This window comes from Salvelinus fontinalis, chromosome 41 (assembly GCF_029448725.1).
Source record: "Salvelinus fontinalis isolate EN_2023a chromosome 41, ASM2944872v1, whole genome shotgun sequence".
Taxonomy (NCBI): Eukaryota; Metazoa; Chordata; class Actinopteri; order Salmoniformes; family Salmonidae; genus Salvelinus; species Salvelinus fontinalis.
The window spans coordinates 22,215,916-22,234,829 of record NC_074705.1 but is presented as its reverse complement, the minus strand read 5'-3'; the positions used below and the strand labels follow the sequence as shown (position 1 = coordinate 22,234,829).

General features: G+C 40.5%; 1 protein-coding gene across 1 annotated transcript in view; it reads left to right on the top strand.

The window, feature by feature from the left end:
* LOC129840703 (zinc finger CCCH domain-containing protein 15-like) overlaps positions 1-18,914 on the top strand; it is a 28,965-nt gene that overhangs the window by 3,891 nt on the left and 6,160 nt on the right. The window contains exons 3-9 of the mRNA XM_055908788.1: positions 5,920-6,025; positions 9,968-10,120; positions 10,219-10,319; positions 11,912-12,094; positions 12,440-12,586; positions 12,719-12,820; positions 14,830-14,962. Of these exons, the coding sequence (XP_055764763.1) occupies positions 5,920-6,025; positions 9,968-10,120; positions 10,219-10,319; positions 11,912-12,094; positions 12,440-12,586; positions 12,719-12,820; positions 14,830-14,962 (925 nt within the window). The remainder of the gene's footprint in view (positions 1-5,919; positions 6,026-9,967; positions 10,121-10,218; positions 10,320-11,911; positions 12,095-12,439; positions 12,587-12,718; positions 12,821-14,829; positions 14,963-18,914) is intronic.

Below are 18,914 nucleotides of genomic sequence, written 5' to 3'. Positions count from 1 at the left end.
ATTAGCAACTGGGACTGAGTAGCAGGCAGTTTACTCTGGGCATGCTTTTCATCCAAACGTGAAAATGCTACCCCCTATCCCAAACAGATTAATGTAATTTATTTAGGCCGTTTAAAAAAATATTTTATCAATCAATTAAAAGTCTACATATCAGCCAGGATCGGAATGTCACTTTAGCGTGTTTGTGGGCATCACTTGTATCTGTGCAAGACGAGTGGGCCGTTGCTCAAGGAGAGCGAGACAGTCGGACATTGCAGAAGCAGGCCTAACATATAAAATAGGATTAAGAACAGACTAATAACTAAGTAGCCAATTCAAACATATATTGTACCCTCTAGGTAACTGTCTAGCTATTATTAGCATGTATTAATGTTTTGGTAATTTCCCTAAAAACTTTCCACTGCCTACACTCACGAATATGGCTATACAAGTTGATTTAACAAAACAAATGATTGTATTAGTTGGTATTTGGTTAAATCGTGGTGAATCGAATTATGTGAATCAAAATAATTGGAACTGCGAACTGTAATTTTAGGAAAACATATTAATGTAGGCTTTTGGTTTAGGTGGCTTCAACTTGTTTAGTAGATACCTCCATTTTAATTGTATCATCCAATGTTGGGACATTGCATCTCTAGATGCTAGTCAGCCTGCAAAGTAAATACTTCTAAGGCAGCTAAGATAAATGACTAAACTAGAAAATGTTAATTTACTGAATTTGTGGGCTTGCTTCAGTTGAATAAAAATATTTGTAACTAGGGTTGCAAATTTTGGGGAATATTTAGAGGTGGCACTTTCCATGGGAATTAAAGGGAATATAGGGGGAATTAACGGAATATATGCAAATGAATATTAATACCATTTAAATGTAGATGTTTTTTGCATTGTAAATATTTACCATATAATATGGAGACATAAACCTTTTACCTTATCATAAGTAGACATAATTGCAAATGATTAAATCCTTCCAATAGAAATAAATAAATGTAGTTACGAATTTAACTTGAATTAAATTAGTTGACTCTTCACATGGGATGATTTCACTGAACAACAAAAGAGAATATTGAATGATCCCCAATGATCTATCGCATCTCCCAAAAACATTTTCAACATGCATTTGTAAAATTATAGTCTAGAAACTAAAGTTTTGGTTCTCTTCCACTCAGGCTTCCATGTCTTCTCCCTGGACCTCCTCAATGTCCACCTCTTGAACATCAGACTCTGAGGCCTCATCTTCACTGTCACTTTCTAACCTTTTTGAGGATGGCTCTTTGTCAGGCTCAAAAAACGCAAATTTGCCTGGATGGCAACCAATTTTTCAACCCTTGTATTGGTCAGTCTGTTGCGTGCTTTGGTGTGTGTGTTCCCAAACAAGGACCAGTTGCTCTCTGAGGCGGCTGATGTTGGTGCGATTTGGAGGATGATGGAGGCAACAGGGGAAAGAGCCTCAGATACACAGTGCCTTCCACCAGGTGGCTGATGAGATATGTTGGCACGACTGCAAAAAATGAGTAAAAAAACAAACAAATACAATTCCATGTACAGATAAATAGTTTAGCAGTTAGATTAAACAACTCCTTTGTAAGATATATGTTTTAAAATGAAACATGTATGGAAACAGGTGAATTAACACTCCTCAGTTAGCAGGCTCAAGCAAGCTAAAACCCACATAGTTTTTGCTACCAACTATCAGAAATTGTTAACAAGTCAGAAATGAATTAAACACACTTTTCTGTAGGCTATTATTTACTAGTTAACAAAAATCATGTTTGTCATATAAAATATATTCACCCCACCCAGTATTGCAATCAAAACTTTACCAGAAGGCATGAAGTCCTTGGCTCAGACAGTGTAGTACTGTGAGAATCAGCTGCACATGTGCATGCAGAGGATTGCAATTCCATTGAATTGGGGATAGTTTAACCCAAATATGCCATAAGACCTAGTATTGCCTTATGTATATCCCACAAAAAAAGTTCACTGTTATGAGCTAACTTCCCATGGAAAATTTCCAGAAAAATTCTGGAAATTTACTGGAAAGTTTCCAAACCTTTGCAACCATATTTGTAACCTACCATAGCCATTTGATATATTGAATGAAATCATTATTTCATGAGGTAAAACCTATTTGGTTGCAATGTTATACATCAGAGGTGGTCAAATCAAATGTTATTGGTCACATACACGTGTTTAGCAGATGTCATTGCGGGTGTAGCGAAATGCTTGTTTCTCTAACTCCAACAGTGCAGTAATATCTAACTTTCACAACAATACACACATCTAAGTAAAGGAATGGAATTAAGAATATACACTGCTCAAAAAAATAAAGGGAACACTTAAACAACACAATGTAACTCCAAGTCAATCACACTTCTGTGAAATCAAACTGTCCACTTAGGAAGCAACACTGATTGACAATACATTTCACATGCTGTTGTGCAAATGGAATAGACAACAGGTGGAAATTATAGACAATTAGCAAGACACCCCCAATAAAGGAGTGGTTCTGCAGGTGGTGACCACAGACCACTTCTCAGTTCCTATGCTTCCTGGCTGATGTTTTCGTCACTTTTGAATGCTGGCGGTGCTTTCACTCTAGTGGAAGCATGAGACGGAGACTACAACCCATACAAGTGGCTCAGGTAGTGCAGCTCATCCAGGATGGAACATCAATGCGAGCTGTGGCAAGAAGGTTTGCTGTGTCTGTCAGCGTAGTGCCCAGAGCATGGAGGCGCTACCAGGAGACAGGCCAGTACATCAGGAGACGTGGAGGAGGCCGTAGGAGGGCAACAACCCAGCAGCAGGACCGCTACCTCTGCCTTTGTGCAAGGAGGAGCGGGAGGAGCACTGCCAGAGCCCTGCAAAATGACCTCCAGCAGGCCACAAATGTGCATGTGTCTGCTCAAACGGTCAGAAACAGACTCCATGAGGGTGGTATGAGGGCCCGACGTCCACAGGTGGGGGTTGTGCTTACAGCCCAACACCGTGCAGGACGTTTGGCAAAATTTCCCACTGGCGCCCTGTGCTCTTCACAGATGAAAGTAGGTTCACACTGAGCACGTGACAGAGTCTGGAGACGCCGTGGAGAACGTCCTGCTGCCTGCAACATCCTCCAGCATGACCGGTTTGGCGGTGGGTCAGTCATGGTGTGGGGTGGCATTTCTTTGGGGGGCCGCACAGCCCTCCATGTGCTCGCCAGAGGTAGCCTGACTGCCATTAGGTACCGAGATGAGATCCTCAGACCCCTTGTGAGACCATATGCTGGTGTGGTTGGCCCTGGGTTCCTCCTAATGCTAGACCTCATGTGGCTGGAGTGTGTCAGCAGTTCCTGCAAGAGGAAGGCATTGATGCTATGGACTGGCCCGCCCGTTCCCCAGACCTGAATCCAATTGAGCACATATGGGACATCATGTCTCGCTCCATCCACCAACGCCACGTTGCACCACAGACTGTCCAGGAGTTGGCGGATGCTTTAGTCCAGGTCTGGGAGGAGATGCCTCAGGAGACCATCCGCCACATCATCAGGAGCATGCCCAGGCGTTGTAGGGAGGTCATACAGGCACGTGGAGGCCACACACACTACTGAGCCTCATTTTGACTTGTTTTAAGGACATAACATCAAAGTTGGATCAGCCTGTAGTGTGGTTTTCCACTTTAATTTTGAGTGTGACTCCAAATCCAGACCTCTATGGGTTGATACATTTGATTTCCATTGATAATTTTTGTGTGATTTTGTTGTCAGCACATTCAACTATGTAAAGTAAAAAGTATTTAATAAGAATATTTCATTCATTCAGATCTAGGATGTGTTATTTTAGTGTTCCCTTTATTTTTTTGAGCAGTGTATAAATATTCGGACGAGCAATGTCAGCCCTACATAGACTAGGATACAGTACAATAGAGTACAGTATATACATATGAGATGGGTAATGCAAAATATGTAAACCATTAAAGTGGCCAGTGATTTCAAGTCTGTATATAGGGCAGCAGCCTCTAATGTGCTAGTGATTGCTATTTAACAGTCTGATGGACTTGAGATAGAAGCTGTTTTTCAGTCTCTTGGAAGTGCTTCTCCTTCCAATAGGGCGCTTCCCCTTTAATTACCAATTAAATAGCCAGCCTCAGCTGCACAAAAGTGAGGTTGTGATGGAGACGTGAACAAGGATGTGTTCAACCCTCAGTTCCGAAGCTTCTCGCTTCCGTTTTGTTGTATTTAAGTGTGCTTTGTAGCCTAATTGCAAGTGTTCTTCGTGGCCTTTCTCCGCTGGAGATCTGTTGGCGGATCGGATTGTATGTCTGACCAACTGACTACAATCTTTTTGTATACGGTATTTCATTTGTCTTGGTGTGACGTATACCGTGATGAATTATGTGGTTAGTTGTAGTTGAGGACTTATTAAGATTTGATACGCTTTATGGTTGTGTGGTAAAATAAGTGTTATTTTGATTGTATGATTGATACTGGGTTTACGCTACACTTGTATGAACGAACAAACATTGCGTGACTAAGGTCACTTGAGTTCCTTGAACTCCTTTACCGGGCAGAACTCTATTAGGCCCGAGGTACAGGACTTTTCTGGAGGCACCAGAGCTCATTATTTGTTATATTATTATTATGTGTGTGTGATCATTTGTTGGTAATACAACCCACGCAAAATAATAGTTGTTTTGAAGTTATTTCCAATGTTTTAAGGGTTTATGAAAATTGTATGTCCATCCTGACTTTTACATGAGTCCTTTGTATTGGTGTATTGTATTGGTGTAGGCTTACCATGGAATCGGTACATCAAAAATCTTTTCCCAACTATTTCGCAATCTGTATGGCACAGTTGTCAACATCCTGGTCCTCAAATGAAACTGGTATACTTTCGTATTGATGCTATTTTTATTCCTCCGCCAGCATTTTAAAAAGTCGGTTTGGTAATACTTTCCTGTGGATATTTTGTAAAAAATGTCCAATGGCATAGGACCAACAAAGTGGACAATTGGCAGAGTAAGTCCAAATGACAGTTCATTCAACATTCTGGCCACACAAGGCAAAACAAGGCACTGTTACGAGAATTTTGTTCTCAGTTGTTCATAATACCCAATTGAATTAATTACTCAGCCTGAAACCCAGAATTTGTAAGAAACTGGTTGAAATGAATCAGACGGAGGCCCCGCCACAATAGTCAGAAAATGTATTTACGAGAGTGCTCTGCCAATCATTACATGTGCATTGGTTTATTTACCTCATTTCGTCATAAATGTCCCTCTAATACAATGACAATATAGTTCACAAGTCCTTCTCATACATTGCCTGACACCTGTTATACAATCTACTACAAGCCTAAGGTTTCTCCCCTGCCTAGGTGGGGAGACTTCCTTCTCTGTTATCCGTTTCACAATGGTCAGTTCCATAGTGGTCACAAGTTGTCTGCCACAGTTCCTTGCCTACTAACAGTCCCTCTTTCTTATGGACAAACATTCTTCATCAGACAGGATATAATTCTGTTATGTCTAGTTAAATGTATACATTATTTAGTCAGTATTCATAAAAATCCCATAACAGGCACCTTCTGGAAAATGTAAATGTTTGTAAAGCTGACCTAATCAAATCAGTTTGTCATGTGCGCCGAATACAACAGGTGTAGACATTACAGTGAAATGCTTATTTACAGGCCCTAACCAACAGTGCAATTTTTAAGTAAAAATAGGTATTAGGTGAACAATAGATAAGTAAGTAAATAAATAAAAAAACAACAGTGAAAAATAACAGTAGTGAGGCTATATACAGTAGCTAGGCTATATACAGGCACCGGTTAGTCGGGCTAATTGAGGTAAGTTTAAGCTATAAGCTATAGCTTGCTATTAGGTCAGGAGACCGGCAAAACTGGTTCCTGTTGTGGACTTGTGACTAACTAGATCCTGTTTTCCTAGGTTGCTGCTGAAGGGGACAAGAACAGAAAGGGTGACAAGAAGAAAGAGTTAGATGAGCTGAACGAGCTTTTCAAGCCAGTGGTGGCTGCTCAGAAGGTCGCTAAAGGTGAGGATGGAAATGTTGTCTATATTCAGCTACAAAGTTTCCCCTGGTACATATATTCTGAAAAATGCTCTGGTTAATATAAAAGGACATTTTGCAACCTTACCCTATTGAATGCTTAGCAAACTCTTATTGTCAGGCTTAATCACTGATTAGGCCTATGTGGACTACCCACTACTGTTCGTCAAGAATTAGAACAGGGCAAAGGTGCAAAAAGTTATTATGATATAAACTGAGCAATTTCAGACAATCTTTGTGCACCACGCAAACTACTGTGTTTATCCTCAATCTAGAAAAGCCATCAAGTGTGCATAGAGTTGCATCATTGAGGTTTTGTGTTGGAGATACTAACATATTTTATTTTAAGTTCTTATTTACAATGACGGATGTTACATTTCTAAATGATTCATTCCATTAGTGGATAGTTGTTTCTGGAGGGTTATATCAGGTTTCAATTAACCTCTACAGAGTACCTAACCCGGATCCGGGAGCACCCCCCCCCCCCCCCCCACACACACTGATTAGCATCGCTAGCATAGCGTCACAATTAAATAGTAGCATCTAAATATCATTAAATCACAAGTCCAAGACACCCAATGAAAGACACAGATCTTGTGAATAAAACCACCATTTCAGATTTTTTAAATGTTTTACAGGGAAGACACAATATGTAAATCTATTAGCTAAACACGTTAGCAAAATGACACCATTTTCTTACTCCAACAGTTTCTTACTCCATCAGGTGCTATCACCAATTCGGCTAAACTAAGATATTGATAGCCACTAACCAACAAAAAAATTCTTAAGATGACAGTCTGATAACATATTTATGGTATAGCATGGTTTTCTTTTTTTAAATGTGCATTTTTCAGGTATAAATCACAGTTCTACATTGCAGCTGCAATCTGATATAGTGCTGATGCAGCTAGAACAATTACAGAGACCAACGTTATATAACTAATTACTTGTCTTAAAACATTTCAGAAAAAATACACAGCGTACAGACATTGAAAGCCCAACATCTGGTGAATCCAAACAATATTTCAGATTTTTTAAATGTTTTATAGCGAAAACAAAATGTATCGCTAAATTAGCATAACAAGGCCAGCCAGAACCAGCTGGACGCGCGCGACCAGTTCACATGCACGACAGATATATGAAATAACATCGTAAATTGGGTCTTACTATTGCTGGTCTTTCATCAGAATGTTGATCAAGGTGTCCTTAGTCCTGATGAGTCGTTCAATCCATTCACAATGGCAACTTTCCCTCTTCATTTAGCCTGGGTACTGGTCGACTAGCACGGCTCTGTCCAAAGTTAAAAAACTCACAGAACGGAACACGGCAAAACTCCCGAAAAAATTCTAATAATCTGATTAAACTATATTGAAAAAACATACATTACGGTGATATGGTCACATGTATGAAACAAACTTCGACACGGAGATAGTTTTCATCCGTAACGTCAGCATAACAAAAGTCAATGGCTTCTCTAAACGCGCATCTCAGGAAACCGGAAGTTGTCGGTCACGCTAAAGAAATAGCTCTTATTTCACGTCAGTACAAGATAAACAAAAAATTTCTCCTCTGACGTCTTCCAGACACCCAGAGGAAGAAGAAGGAAGTGTGTTTCGGGTCATAGGTCGCGTGACCATATATAGGCAGAGCTTTGAAGCGAGCATACACATCTTGCAATCTTTTTCTGGCTCAGGGAAAGTGCTGTGAAATGACCTGTGTTTGACTCAGAGACTCAATTGGAACGGTTTTAGAAACCATAGCTTGTTTTCTATCCAATGCTATATGGTTATATGCATATAGTAACAGCAATAATTGAATAAGAGGCAGTTTAGTCTGTAGAGGCAATTATGCTAATGCGAAACAGCACCCCCTGTATTCTCAAGAAGTTAACACAATTTGCAATGTTTGCTCTAAGTTGTCTCAAAAGAAAAGTTTATTGCAATGCATCAAATTACAAGATTAACACTAACATGTAAAAGCATTTGTAACACCTTTAACAAATTAGATGTTTACTGTTATGTTAATGAAGTTCTTACAGATTGTATGGCATGTTTGTAATGAATGTTAATGTTTATGTTGTACAGTACCAGTCAAAAGTTTGGACACACCTTCTCATTCAAGGGTTTTTCTTTATTTTGACTAGTTTCTAAGTTGTAGAATAATAGTGAAGACATCAAAACTATGAAATAACACATGGAATCATGTAGTAACTAAAAAAGTGTTAAACAAATCAGAATATATTTTAGATTCTTCAAAGTAGCCACCCTTTGCCCTGATGACAGCTATGTACCCTCTTTGCATTCTCTCAATCACCTTCATGTCACATGGAATGCATTTCAATTAACAGGTGTGCCTTGGTAATAGTTAATTTGTGGAATTTCTTTTCTCCGAATGCATTTGTGGAAATCAGTTGTGTTGTGACATGTTAGGGGTGGTATACAGAATATAGCCCTATTTGGTAAAAGACCAAGTCCATATTATGGTGTGAACAGCTTAAATAAGAACTTTGAAAGGTTCTTCAAGTGCAGTCGCAGAAACCATCAAACGCTATGATGAAACTGGCTCTCATGAGGACCGCCACAGGAAAGGAAGCACCAGAGTTACCTCTGCTACAGAGGATAAGTTCATCAAATTTACCAGCCTCAGAAATTGCAGCCCAAATAAATGCTTGAGTTCAAGTAACAGACACATCTCAACATCAACTGTTCAGGGGAGGCTGTGTGAATCAGTAATTCATGGTCGAATTTCTGCAAACCACTACTAAAGGACACCAATAAGAAGAAAAGACTTGCTTTAGCCAAGAAACATTTACATTACATTTAAGTCATTTAGCAGACGCTCTTATCCAGAGCGACTTACAAATTGGTGCATTCACCTTATGACATCCAGTGGAACAGCCACTTTACAATAGTGCATCTAAATCTTTTAAGGGGGGGGGGGGGGGGGGGGGCAGAAGGATTGCTTTATCCTATCCTAGGTATTCCTTGAAGAGGTGGGGTTTCAGGTGAAACCCAAGCAATGGACATTAGACCATTGGAAATCTGTCCTTTGGTCTGATGAGTCAAAATGTGAGATTCTTGGTTCCAACCGCATTGTCTTTATCAGATGCAGAGTAGTTGAACGGATGATTTCCCCATGTGTGGTTCCCACTGAAGTGTGGAGGTGGTGGTGTGGGGATGCTTTGCTGGTGACACTGTCAGTGATTTATTTATAATTCAAGGCACACTTAACCAACATGGCTACCACAGCATTCTGCAGCGATACGGCATCCCGTCTGGTTTGGGCTTAGTCCCACTATCATTTGTTTTTCAACAGGACAATGACCCAACACATCTCCAGGTTGTTTAAGGGTTATTTGACCAAGAAGGAGAGTGATGGAGTGCTGCATCAGATCTGGCCTTCCAATAACCCGACCTCAACCCAATTGAGATGGTTTGGGATGAGTTGGACCGCAGAGTGAAGGAAAAGCAGCCAACAAGTGCTCAGCATATGTGGGAACTCCTTCAAGACGTTTGGAAAAGCATTTGAGGTGAAGCTGGTTGAGGGAATGTTGAGTGCAAAGCTGTCATGAAGGCAAAGGGTGGCTACTTTGAAGAATCTAAAATATATTTTGATTTGATTTAACCCATGATTCCATGTGTTATTTCATAGTTTTGATTTATTTTCTATTATTCTAAAATGTAGAAAATAAAGAAACCCTTGAATGAGTAGGTGTCCAAACTTTTGACTGGTACTGTACATAATTTAAATCATTACCCAATATTGTTACCCTGTGTTGGGTTACAATAACAAAAGAGAATAATTTTTTCTTAATGTGTAGTTATTCTATTAAATCCACCTAACTGGCAAGTGGCAGGAAAGACCCTGAGGTAATGAGCGCAAGAAGAAACATTCAGTACTTATTATGTTTTCCTCTTAATTCTGCAGGGGTGGACCCAAAGTCAGTTCTCTGTGCCTTCTTCAAGCAAGGCCAATGCACCAAAGGAGACAAGTGCAAGTTCTCCCACGATTTGACACTCGAGAGGAAGTGTGAAAAACGGAGCCTCTACGTCGACAAGAGAGATGACGAGCTTGAGAAAGGTTAGTGTCTTCTAACCATTAGTGTTGTCAGCAGTGAAGAGACAGCTGATATCTCTGCTGGGTTTTGTAGAGCTGACTATTTATCCTGTTTTGTATAGACACCATGGATAATTGGGATGAGAAGAAGTTGGAGGAGGTTGTGAACCAGAAGCACGGAGAAGCTGAAAAGAAAAAAGCTCAAAGCTCAAAAACTCAAATTGTATGTTTTGGCACATCCCTCTAAGAGCTAAGATTCATCACTACTATACAGTGCATTCGGAAAATGTTCAGACCCCTTCCCTTTTTCCACATTTTGTTACAGCCTTATTCTAAAATGGATTAAATTTAAAAAATCTTCATCAATCTACACTCAATACCCCATAATAACAAAGCAAAAACAGGTTTTTCAATTTTACTTAAGTGTTCAGACCCCTTGCTTTGAGACTCAATTGAGCTCGGGTGCATCCTGTTTCCATTGATCATCCTTAAAATGATTCTACAACTTGGAGTCCACCTGTGAAAAAAAATATTGATTGGACATGAAAGGCACACACCTGTCTATATAATGTCCCACAGTTGACAGTGCATGTCGGATCAAAAACCAAGCCATGAGGACGAAGGAATTGTCCATAGACTTCAGAGACAGGATTGTGTCGGCACAGATCTGGGGAAGGGTACCAAAACATTTCTGCAGCATTGAATGTCCCCAAGAACACAGCGGCCTCCATCATTCTTACATGGAAGAAGTTTGGAACCACCAAGACTCTTCCTAGAGCTGGCTGCCCGGGCCAAACTAAGCAATTGGGCGAGAAGGGCCTTGGTCAAGGTGACCAAGAACCTGATGGTCTCTCTGACAGAGCACCAGAGTTCCTCTGTGGAGATGGGACAACCATCTCTGCATCACTCCACCAATCAGGCCTTTTATTATAGAGAGGCCAGACGGAAGCCACTCCTCAGTAAAACTCACATGGCAGTCCGCTTGTAGTTTGCCAAAAGACACTAAAGGAAAGACACTAAAAACACGATTTCCCTGGTCTGACGAAGTTTGAACTCTTTGGCCTGAATGCCAAGTGTCACATCTGGAGTAAATCTGGCAGCATCCCTACGATGAAACATGGTGGTGGCAGCATCATGCTGTCGGGATCTTTTTCAGCGGCAGGGACTGGGAGACTAGTCAGGATCGAGGGAAAGATGAACGGAGCAAAGTACAGAGATCCTTGATGAAAACCTGCTCCAGAGCACGCAGGACCTCAGACTGGGGTGAAGGTTCACCTTCCAACAGGACACTGACCCTAAGCACACAGCCAAGACGAGTGGCTTCGGGACACGTCTCAATGTCCTTGAGTGGCCCAGGCAGAGTCCTGATTTGAACTCGATCGAACATCTCTGGAGAGACCTAAAGATATGTGTGGCGACGCTCCCCATCCAACCTGACACAGCTTTGATGATCTGCAGAGAAGAATAGGAGAAATTCAGACGTGCCAAGCTTGTAGCGTCATACCCAATAAGACTAGGCTGTAATCGCTGTCGAAGGTGCTTCAACAAAGTACTGAGTAAAGGGTCTTAATACTTATGGAAATGTAATATTTCAGTTTATTTTCCATCAGTTTGCAAAAATGTCTAAATCTCTTTTTGCTTTGTAATTATTGGGTATTGTGTGTAAATTGAGTGTGGAAAACGATTGAATCTATTTTAGAATAAGGCTGTAAAGTAACAATGTGGGAAAAGTCAAGGGGTCTAAATACTTTCCAAATGCACTGTATATTAGGATACATTGACTTTAGACTGACTTCTGCTTTTATCGTCATGTAGGTTTGCAAGCATTTCCTTGATGCCATTGAAAACAACAAATATGGTTGGTTTTGGGTATGTCCTAGTGGAGCTGACACTTGTATGTACCGCCATGCATTGCCTGCTGGGTTTGTGCTAAAGAAAGACAAGAAGAAGGATGAAAAGGAAGATGAAATCTCAATGGAAGAGTTGATAGAGAATGAGGTAGATATGAACACTTTTTCACGAAAATACAAGTTCCTACTTGAGATATTTCAGTTGTTGTTGTTAGTATTACAGTTAAAGCCACAATGTTTGTTTCAATCGGCAGCCTCGCTACTTTATCCACTCTGAAATGCATAAAGAGCTATGGATGCCAGGACTGGCTGTTAACTCTGTTAAAGTTTGCGATCACTCTGTGACCAACATACTTTTTTTGGGGGATAACTTGGGACTTATTAATAACTTGGGACTTATTCAATAACGTAGTGCTGAGATTGAGATCCTGTAAAGTTTCCGTGGACTTTTACTGTTTAAGAAATGTTACCAAACAATTACTTTGTCTATCAGCGATCTGCCCTCGGACCAAATGTCACCCGAATAACTCTGGAGACCTTCTTGGCCTGGAAAAAGAGGAAAAGGCAAGAGAAAGTGGCCAAGGCAGAGCAAGACATAGAGAAAAAGAAAGCTGATTTCAAAGCTGGCAGGTCCTTTGGGGTGAGCTTTGATTTTGTTTTCTACCAGAGGATGTCGCCAAAGCTCGAAATAATCATTTATTTTGATTGCAGTATCACATCTTACAGATAAGTTGAAAACATTTTAATACTAACACGAATTGTTGTTGTGTAGGTTAGCGGCCGTCAAGTATTTGAGTTTTGCCCTGATCTGGCTGATGATGACGATGAGGAGGCTGATGACATAAAATATGTTGAGGACGATGATGACTTTGAGGTAAGCCTGATAAAGCATATTTTTCAATAGGCATGTATCTCTGGGGATACTCAGGAAATCTTTACTGAAGTAACTTGAGGACGTGTTGGCGCTACACCAGATTTAATTATCATGAAGTGATACATATGTATAACATTGATACTAGAGGTTGAACGATTGATTTTTCAACACCGATACCGATTTATTGGAGGACCAAAAAAAGCCAATACCGATTTAATCTGACAATAAAAATAAAAAATGTATTTATTTATTTGTAATAATGACAATTACAACAATACAGAATGAACACTTATTTTAACTTAATATAATACATCAATAAAATACATTTTGCCTCAAATAAATAATGAAATATGTTAAATTTGGTTTAAATAATGCAAAAACAAAGTGTTGGAGAAGAAAGTAAAAGTGCAATATGTGCCATGTAAAAAAGCTAACGTTTAAGTTCCTTGCTCAGAACATGAGAACATATGAAAGCTGGTGGTTCCTTTTAACATGAGTCTTCAATATTCCCTGGTAAGAAGTTTTAGGTTGTAGTTATTATAGGACTATTTCTCTCTACCATTTGTATTTCATAGTGTAACAGTATAGCTTCCGTCCCTCTCCTCGCCCTACCTGGGCTCGAACCAGGAACACATCGACAATAGCCACCCTCGAAGCATCGTTACGCATCGCTCCACAGAGCAAGGGGAACAACTACTTCAAGGTCTCAGAGCGAGTGACGTCACCGATTTAAACGCTATTAGTGCGCACCCCGCTAACTAGCTAGCCATTTCACATCGGTCACACCAGCCTAATCTCGGGAGTTGATAGGCTTGAAGTCATAAACAGCTCAATGCTTGAAGCACATTGAAGAACTGCTGGCAAACGCACGAAAGTGCTGTTTGAATGAATGCTTACAAGCCTGCTGCTGCCTACCACCACTCAGTTAGACTGCTCTATCAAATCCTAAACTTAATTATAACATAATAACACACAGAAATACGTGCCTTAGGTCATTTATATGGTCAAATACGGAAACTATAATTTCGAAAACGAAACGTTTATTCTTTCAGTGAAATACGGAACCGTTCTGTATTTTACCTAACGGATGGCATCCCTAAGTCCTAAATATTGCTGTTACATTGTACAACCTTCAATGTTATGTCATAATTATGTACACTTCTGGCAAATTAATTACGGTCTTCGTTAGATATAAATGGTCTACACACAGTTCGCCAGGCGGCCCAAACTGCTGCATATATCCTGACTGCTTGCACGGAACGCAAGAGAAGTGACACAATTTCTCTAGTTAAAATAAATTAATGTTAGCAGGCAATATTAACTAAATATGCAGGTTTAAAAATATATACTTGTATTGATTTTGAAGGACAGCATTGATGTTTATGGTTAGGTACACACTGGTGCAACGACAGTGCTTTTTTAGCGAATGCGCTTGTTAAATCATCACCCGTTTGGCGAAGTAGGCTGTGATTCGATGAGAAATTAACAGGCACCGCATCGATTATATGCAACGCAGGACATGCTAGATAAACTAGTAATATCATCAACCATGTGTAGTTAACTAATGATTATGTTAAGATTGATTGTTTTTGATCAGATAAGTTTAATGCTAGTTAGCAACTTACCTTGGCTTCTTGCTGCACTCGCGTAACAGGTAGTCAGCCTGTCATGCAGGCTCCTCGTGGAGTGCAATGTAAGGCAGGTGGTTAGAGCGTTGGACTAGTAACCGGAAGGTTGCAAGATCAAATCCCCGAGCTGACAAGGTAAAAATCTGTCGTTCTGCCCCTGAACAAGGCAGCTAACCCACCGTTCCTAGGCCGTCATTGAAAATAAGAATGTGTTCTTAATTGACTTGCCTTGTTAAATAAAGGTAAAAAAATATATATAATAATTATCGGCCACAATCAGTGTCCAAAAATGCCGATTTACCGATTTGTTATGAAAACTTGAAATCGGCCCTAATTTAATCGGCCATTCAGACCTCTGATACTGGTTATTCCTCCCCACAGGTTGAAGATGTTCAGGAGTTCCAGGACATTGATCTAGCCAGGTTTGTTCCAAAGGAAGTTGATAACACCGGGATAACTGTTGCTGCAGTTGACAGATTCACAGCCAAATCGAAGCCAACAAAGGAAATTAATGGTGAGTGTTTGAAATTATTCTGCCAATAAAATGAATGGAAGCCACATTATCCTTGATCTCTATTTTTTTAAAGCATTTATCTTTCTATCCCAAATGTGTTTTCCATAACATGTACAGTACTGCGCAAAAGTTTTAGGCAGGTGTGAAAAAATGCTTTAAAGTAAGAATGCTTTCAAAAATAGACATGTTAATAGATTATATTTATCAATTACATTACGTTAATATTTGGTGTGACCACCCTTTGCCTTAACAGTATAAATTTTTCTGGGTTCACTCTCACACAGTTTTTGAAGGAACTCGGCAGGTAGGTTGGCCCAAACATCTTGGAACTAACCACAGTTCTTCTGTGGATTTAGGCAGCCTCCGGTGCTTCTCGCTCTCCATGTAATCCCAGACAGACTCGATGATGTCGATCTGGGCTCTGTGGGGGCCATAATATCACTTCCAGGACTCTTTGTTCTTCTTTCGTTGTATGTTTGGGATCGTTGTCATGCTGCAGAATAAATTTGGGGCCAATCGGATGCCTCCCTGATGGTATTGCATGATGGATAAGTATCTGCCTGTACTTCTCAGCATTGAGGAGGCCATTCATTCTGACCAAATCCCCTACTCCATTTGCAGAAATGAAGCCCGAAACTTGCAAGACACTCATTCGTGTACCACTCCTCAGCCCTTCGGCGAACAAACTGCCTTCTGCTACAGCCAAATATTTCAAATTTTGCCTCATCAGTCCAGAGCACCTGCTGCCATTTTTCTGCACCCCAGTTCCTGTGTTTTCAGGAATATTTGAGTCGCTTGGCCTTGTTTCCACGTCGGGGGAATGGCTTTTGTTCGCAGGTCTTCCATGAAGGCTGCATGTCTTTCATGAAGGCCGCTTCTGACCAGACTTCTCGGGACAATAGATGGGTGTACCTGGGTCCCACTGTTTTCTGCAAGTTCTGAGCTGATGGCACTGCTGGTGCCAAGTGAAGTAAGCATGATGTGTCTTTCATCTGCTGCAGTACGGTTCCTTGGCCGACCACTGCGTCTACAGTCGTGGGCAAAAGTTTTGAGAATGACACAAATATTAATTTCCATAAAGTTTGCTGCTTCAGTGTCTTTAGATATTTTTGTCAGATGTTACTATGGAATACTGAAGTATAATTACAAGCATTTCGTAAGTGTCAAAGGCTTTTATTGACAATTACATGAAGTTGATGCAAAGAGTCAATATTTGCCGTGTTGACCCTTTTTCAAGACCTTTGCAATCCGCCCTGGCATGCTGTCAATTAACTTCTGGGCCACATCCTGACTGATGGCAGCCCATTCTTACATAATCAATGCTTGGAGTTTGTCAGAATTTGTGGGTTTTTGTTTGTCCACCAGCCTCTTGACCACAAGTTCTGGGGAGTTTCCTGGCCATGGACCCAAAATATGTTTTGTTCCCCGAGCCACTTAGTTGTCACTTTTGCCTTATGGCAAGGTGCTCCATCATGCTGGAAAATGCATTGTTCGTCACCAAACTGTTCCTGGATGGTTGGGAGAAGTTGCTCTCTGAGGATGTGTTGGTACCATTCATTATTCATGGCTGTGTTCTTAGGCAAAATTGTGAGAGAGCCTATTCCCTTGGCTGAGAAGCAACCACACACATGAATGGTCTCCGGATGCTTTACTGTTGGCATGACACAGGACTGATGGTAGCGCTCACCTTGTCTTCTCCGGACAAGCTTTTTTTCCGGATGCCCCAAACAATCGGAAAGGGGATTCATCAGAGAAAATGACTTTACCCCAGTCCTCAGCAGTCCGATCCCTGTACCTTTTGCAGAATATTAGTCTGTCCCTGATGTTTTTCCTGGAGAGAAGTGGCTTCTTTGCTGCCCTTCTTGACACCAGGCCATCCTCCAAAAGTCTTCGCCTCACTGTGCGTGCAGATGCACTCACACCTGCCTGCTGCCATTCCTGAGCAAGCTCTGTACTGGTCGTTCCCCTGAATCAACTTTAGGAGACGGTCCTGGTGCTTGCTGGGCGCCCTGAAGCCTTCTTCACAACAGTTGAACCGCTCTCCTTGAAGTTCTTGATGATCCGATAAATGGTTGATTTAGGTGCAATCTTACTGGCAGCAATATCCTTGCCTGTGAAGCCCTTTTTTTTGCAAAGCAATGATGACGGCACGTGTTTCCTTGCGGGTAACCATGGTTGACAGAGGAAGAACAATGATTCCAAGCACCACCCTCCTTTTGAAGCTTCCAGTCTGTTTGAGCTCAATCAACATGACAGAGTGATCTCCAGCCTTGTTCTCGTCAACACTCACACCTGTGTTAACGAGAGAATCACTGATATGATGTCAGCTGGTCCTTTTGTGGCAGGGCTGAAATGCAGTGGAAATATTTTGGGGGGATTCAGTTCATTTGCATGGCAAAGTGGGACTTTGCAATTCATCTGATCACTCTTCATAACATTCTGGAGTATATGCAAATTGCGATCATACAAAATGAGGCAGCAGACTTTGTGAAAATTAATATTTGTGTCATTCTCAAGACTTTCTGCCAAGACTGTACAGTCCTCAACGTTGCCCTTTTCTTTGTGCTTCTTCAAAAGAGCTTGGACAGCACGTCTGGAAATCCCTGTCTGCCTTGACAATTCTGCCTGGGAGTGACCTTGCTGATGCAGTATAACCACCCTGTCTTGTTGCTGTGCTCAGTCTTGCCATGGTGTATGACATTTGACAGTGAACTGTCTTCACCAACCTCACCTTGTAGCTGAGTTTGGCTGTTCCTCACCCAGTTTTATTCCACCTACACAGCTGTTTAAGTTAATGACCGTTTCAACCTACATATTGAATTGATGATCATTGGCACCTGTTTGGTATAATTGTTTAATCATACACCTGATTATATGCCTACAAAATCCCTGACTTTGTGCAAGCGTACCTACAAGAATTGATGCTGTTTTGAAGTAAAGGGGTGGTCACACCTAATATGGATTTGATTAAGATATTTCTTCTGTTCACTCACTTTGCATTTAGTTAATTGATAAATATAATCTAGTAACATGTCTATTTTTCAAAGCATTCTTACTTTAAAGCATTTTTTTCACACCTGCCTAAAACTTTTGCACAGTACTGTATGACTTTAAACCTCTTTCTATCATACAATTTGCCCCTTTTAACCTGTCTAGGATCAGCGTGGCGCTAGCGGCACACCCCCCCCCCCCCCCACTGAAAAACCAGTGCCGCGAAATTCAAAAAAAAAATTTTTTTTAAATATTTAACTTTCACACATTAAAGTCCAATACAGCTAATGAAAGACACAGATCTTGTGAATCCAGTCAACATTTCCGATTTTTAAAATGTTTTACAGGGAAGACACAATATGTAAAGATGTACATCTATTACCTAAAAACACATTAGCATAATCCACCATCTTTTATTTGTCCACCAACACCAGTAGCCATCACCAATTCGGCTAAACTAAGATATTTATAGCCCCTAACCAACAAAAAAACTCATTAGATGACAGTCTGATAACATATTTATGGTATGGGATAGGTTTTGTTAGAAAAAAGTGCATATTTCAGGTAGATGGCATAGTTTACAATTGCACCCACCATCACAAATGGACTAGAATAATTACAATGAGCAACGTGTTTACCTAACTACTAATCATCAAACATTTCGTAAAAATACACAGCATACACGAATCGAAAGACACAGATCCTGTGAATACAGACAATATTTCAGATTTTCTAAGTGTCTTACAGCGAAAACACAATAAATCGTTATATTAGCATAGCACATAGCACATAGCAGCCCAGCATTGATTCTAGCCAAAGTGGGCGATAACGTCAACATCGCCAAAAATATATTAATTTTTTCACTAACCTTCTCAGAATTCTTCAGATGACACTCCTGTAACATCATATTACACAATCCATATAGAGTTTGATCGAAAATGTTTATATTTAGCCACCAAAA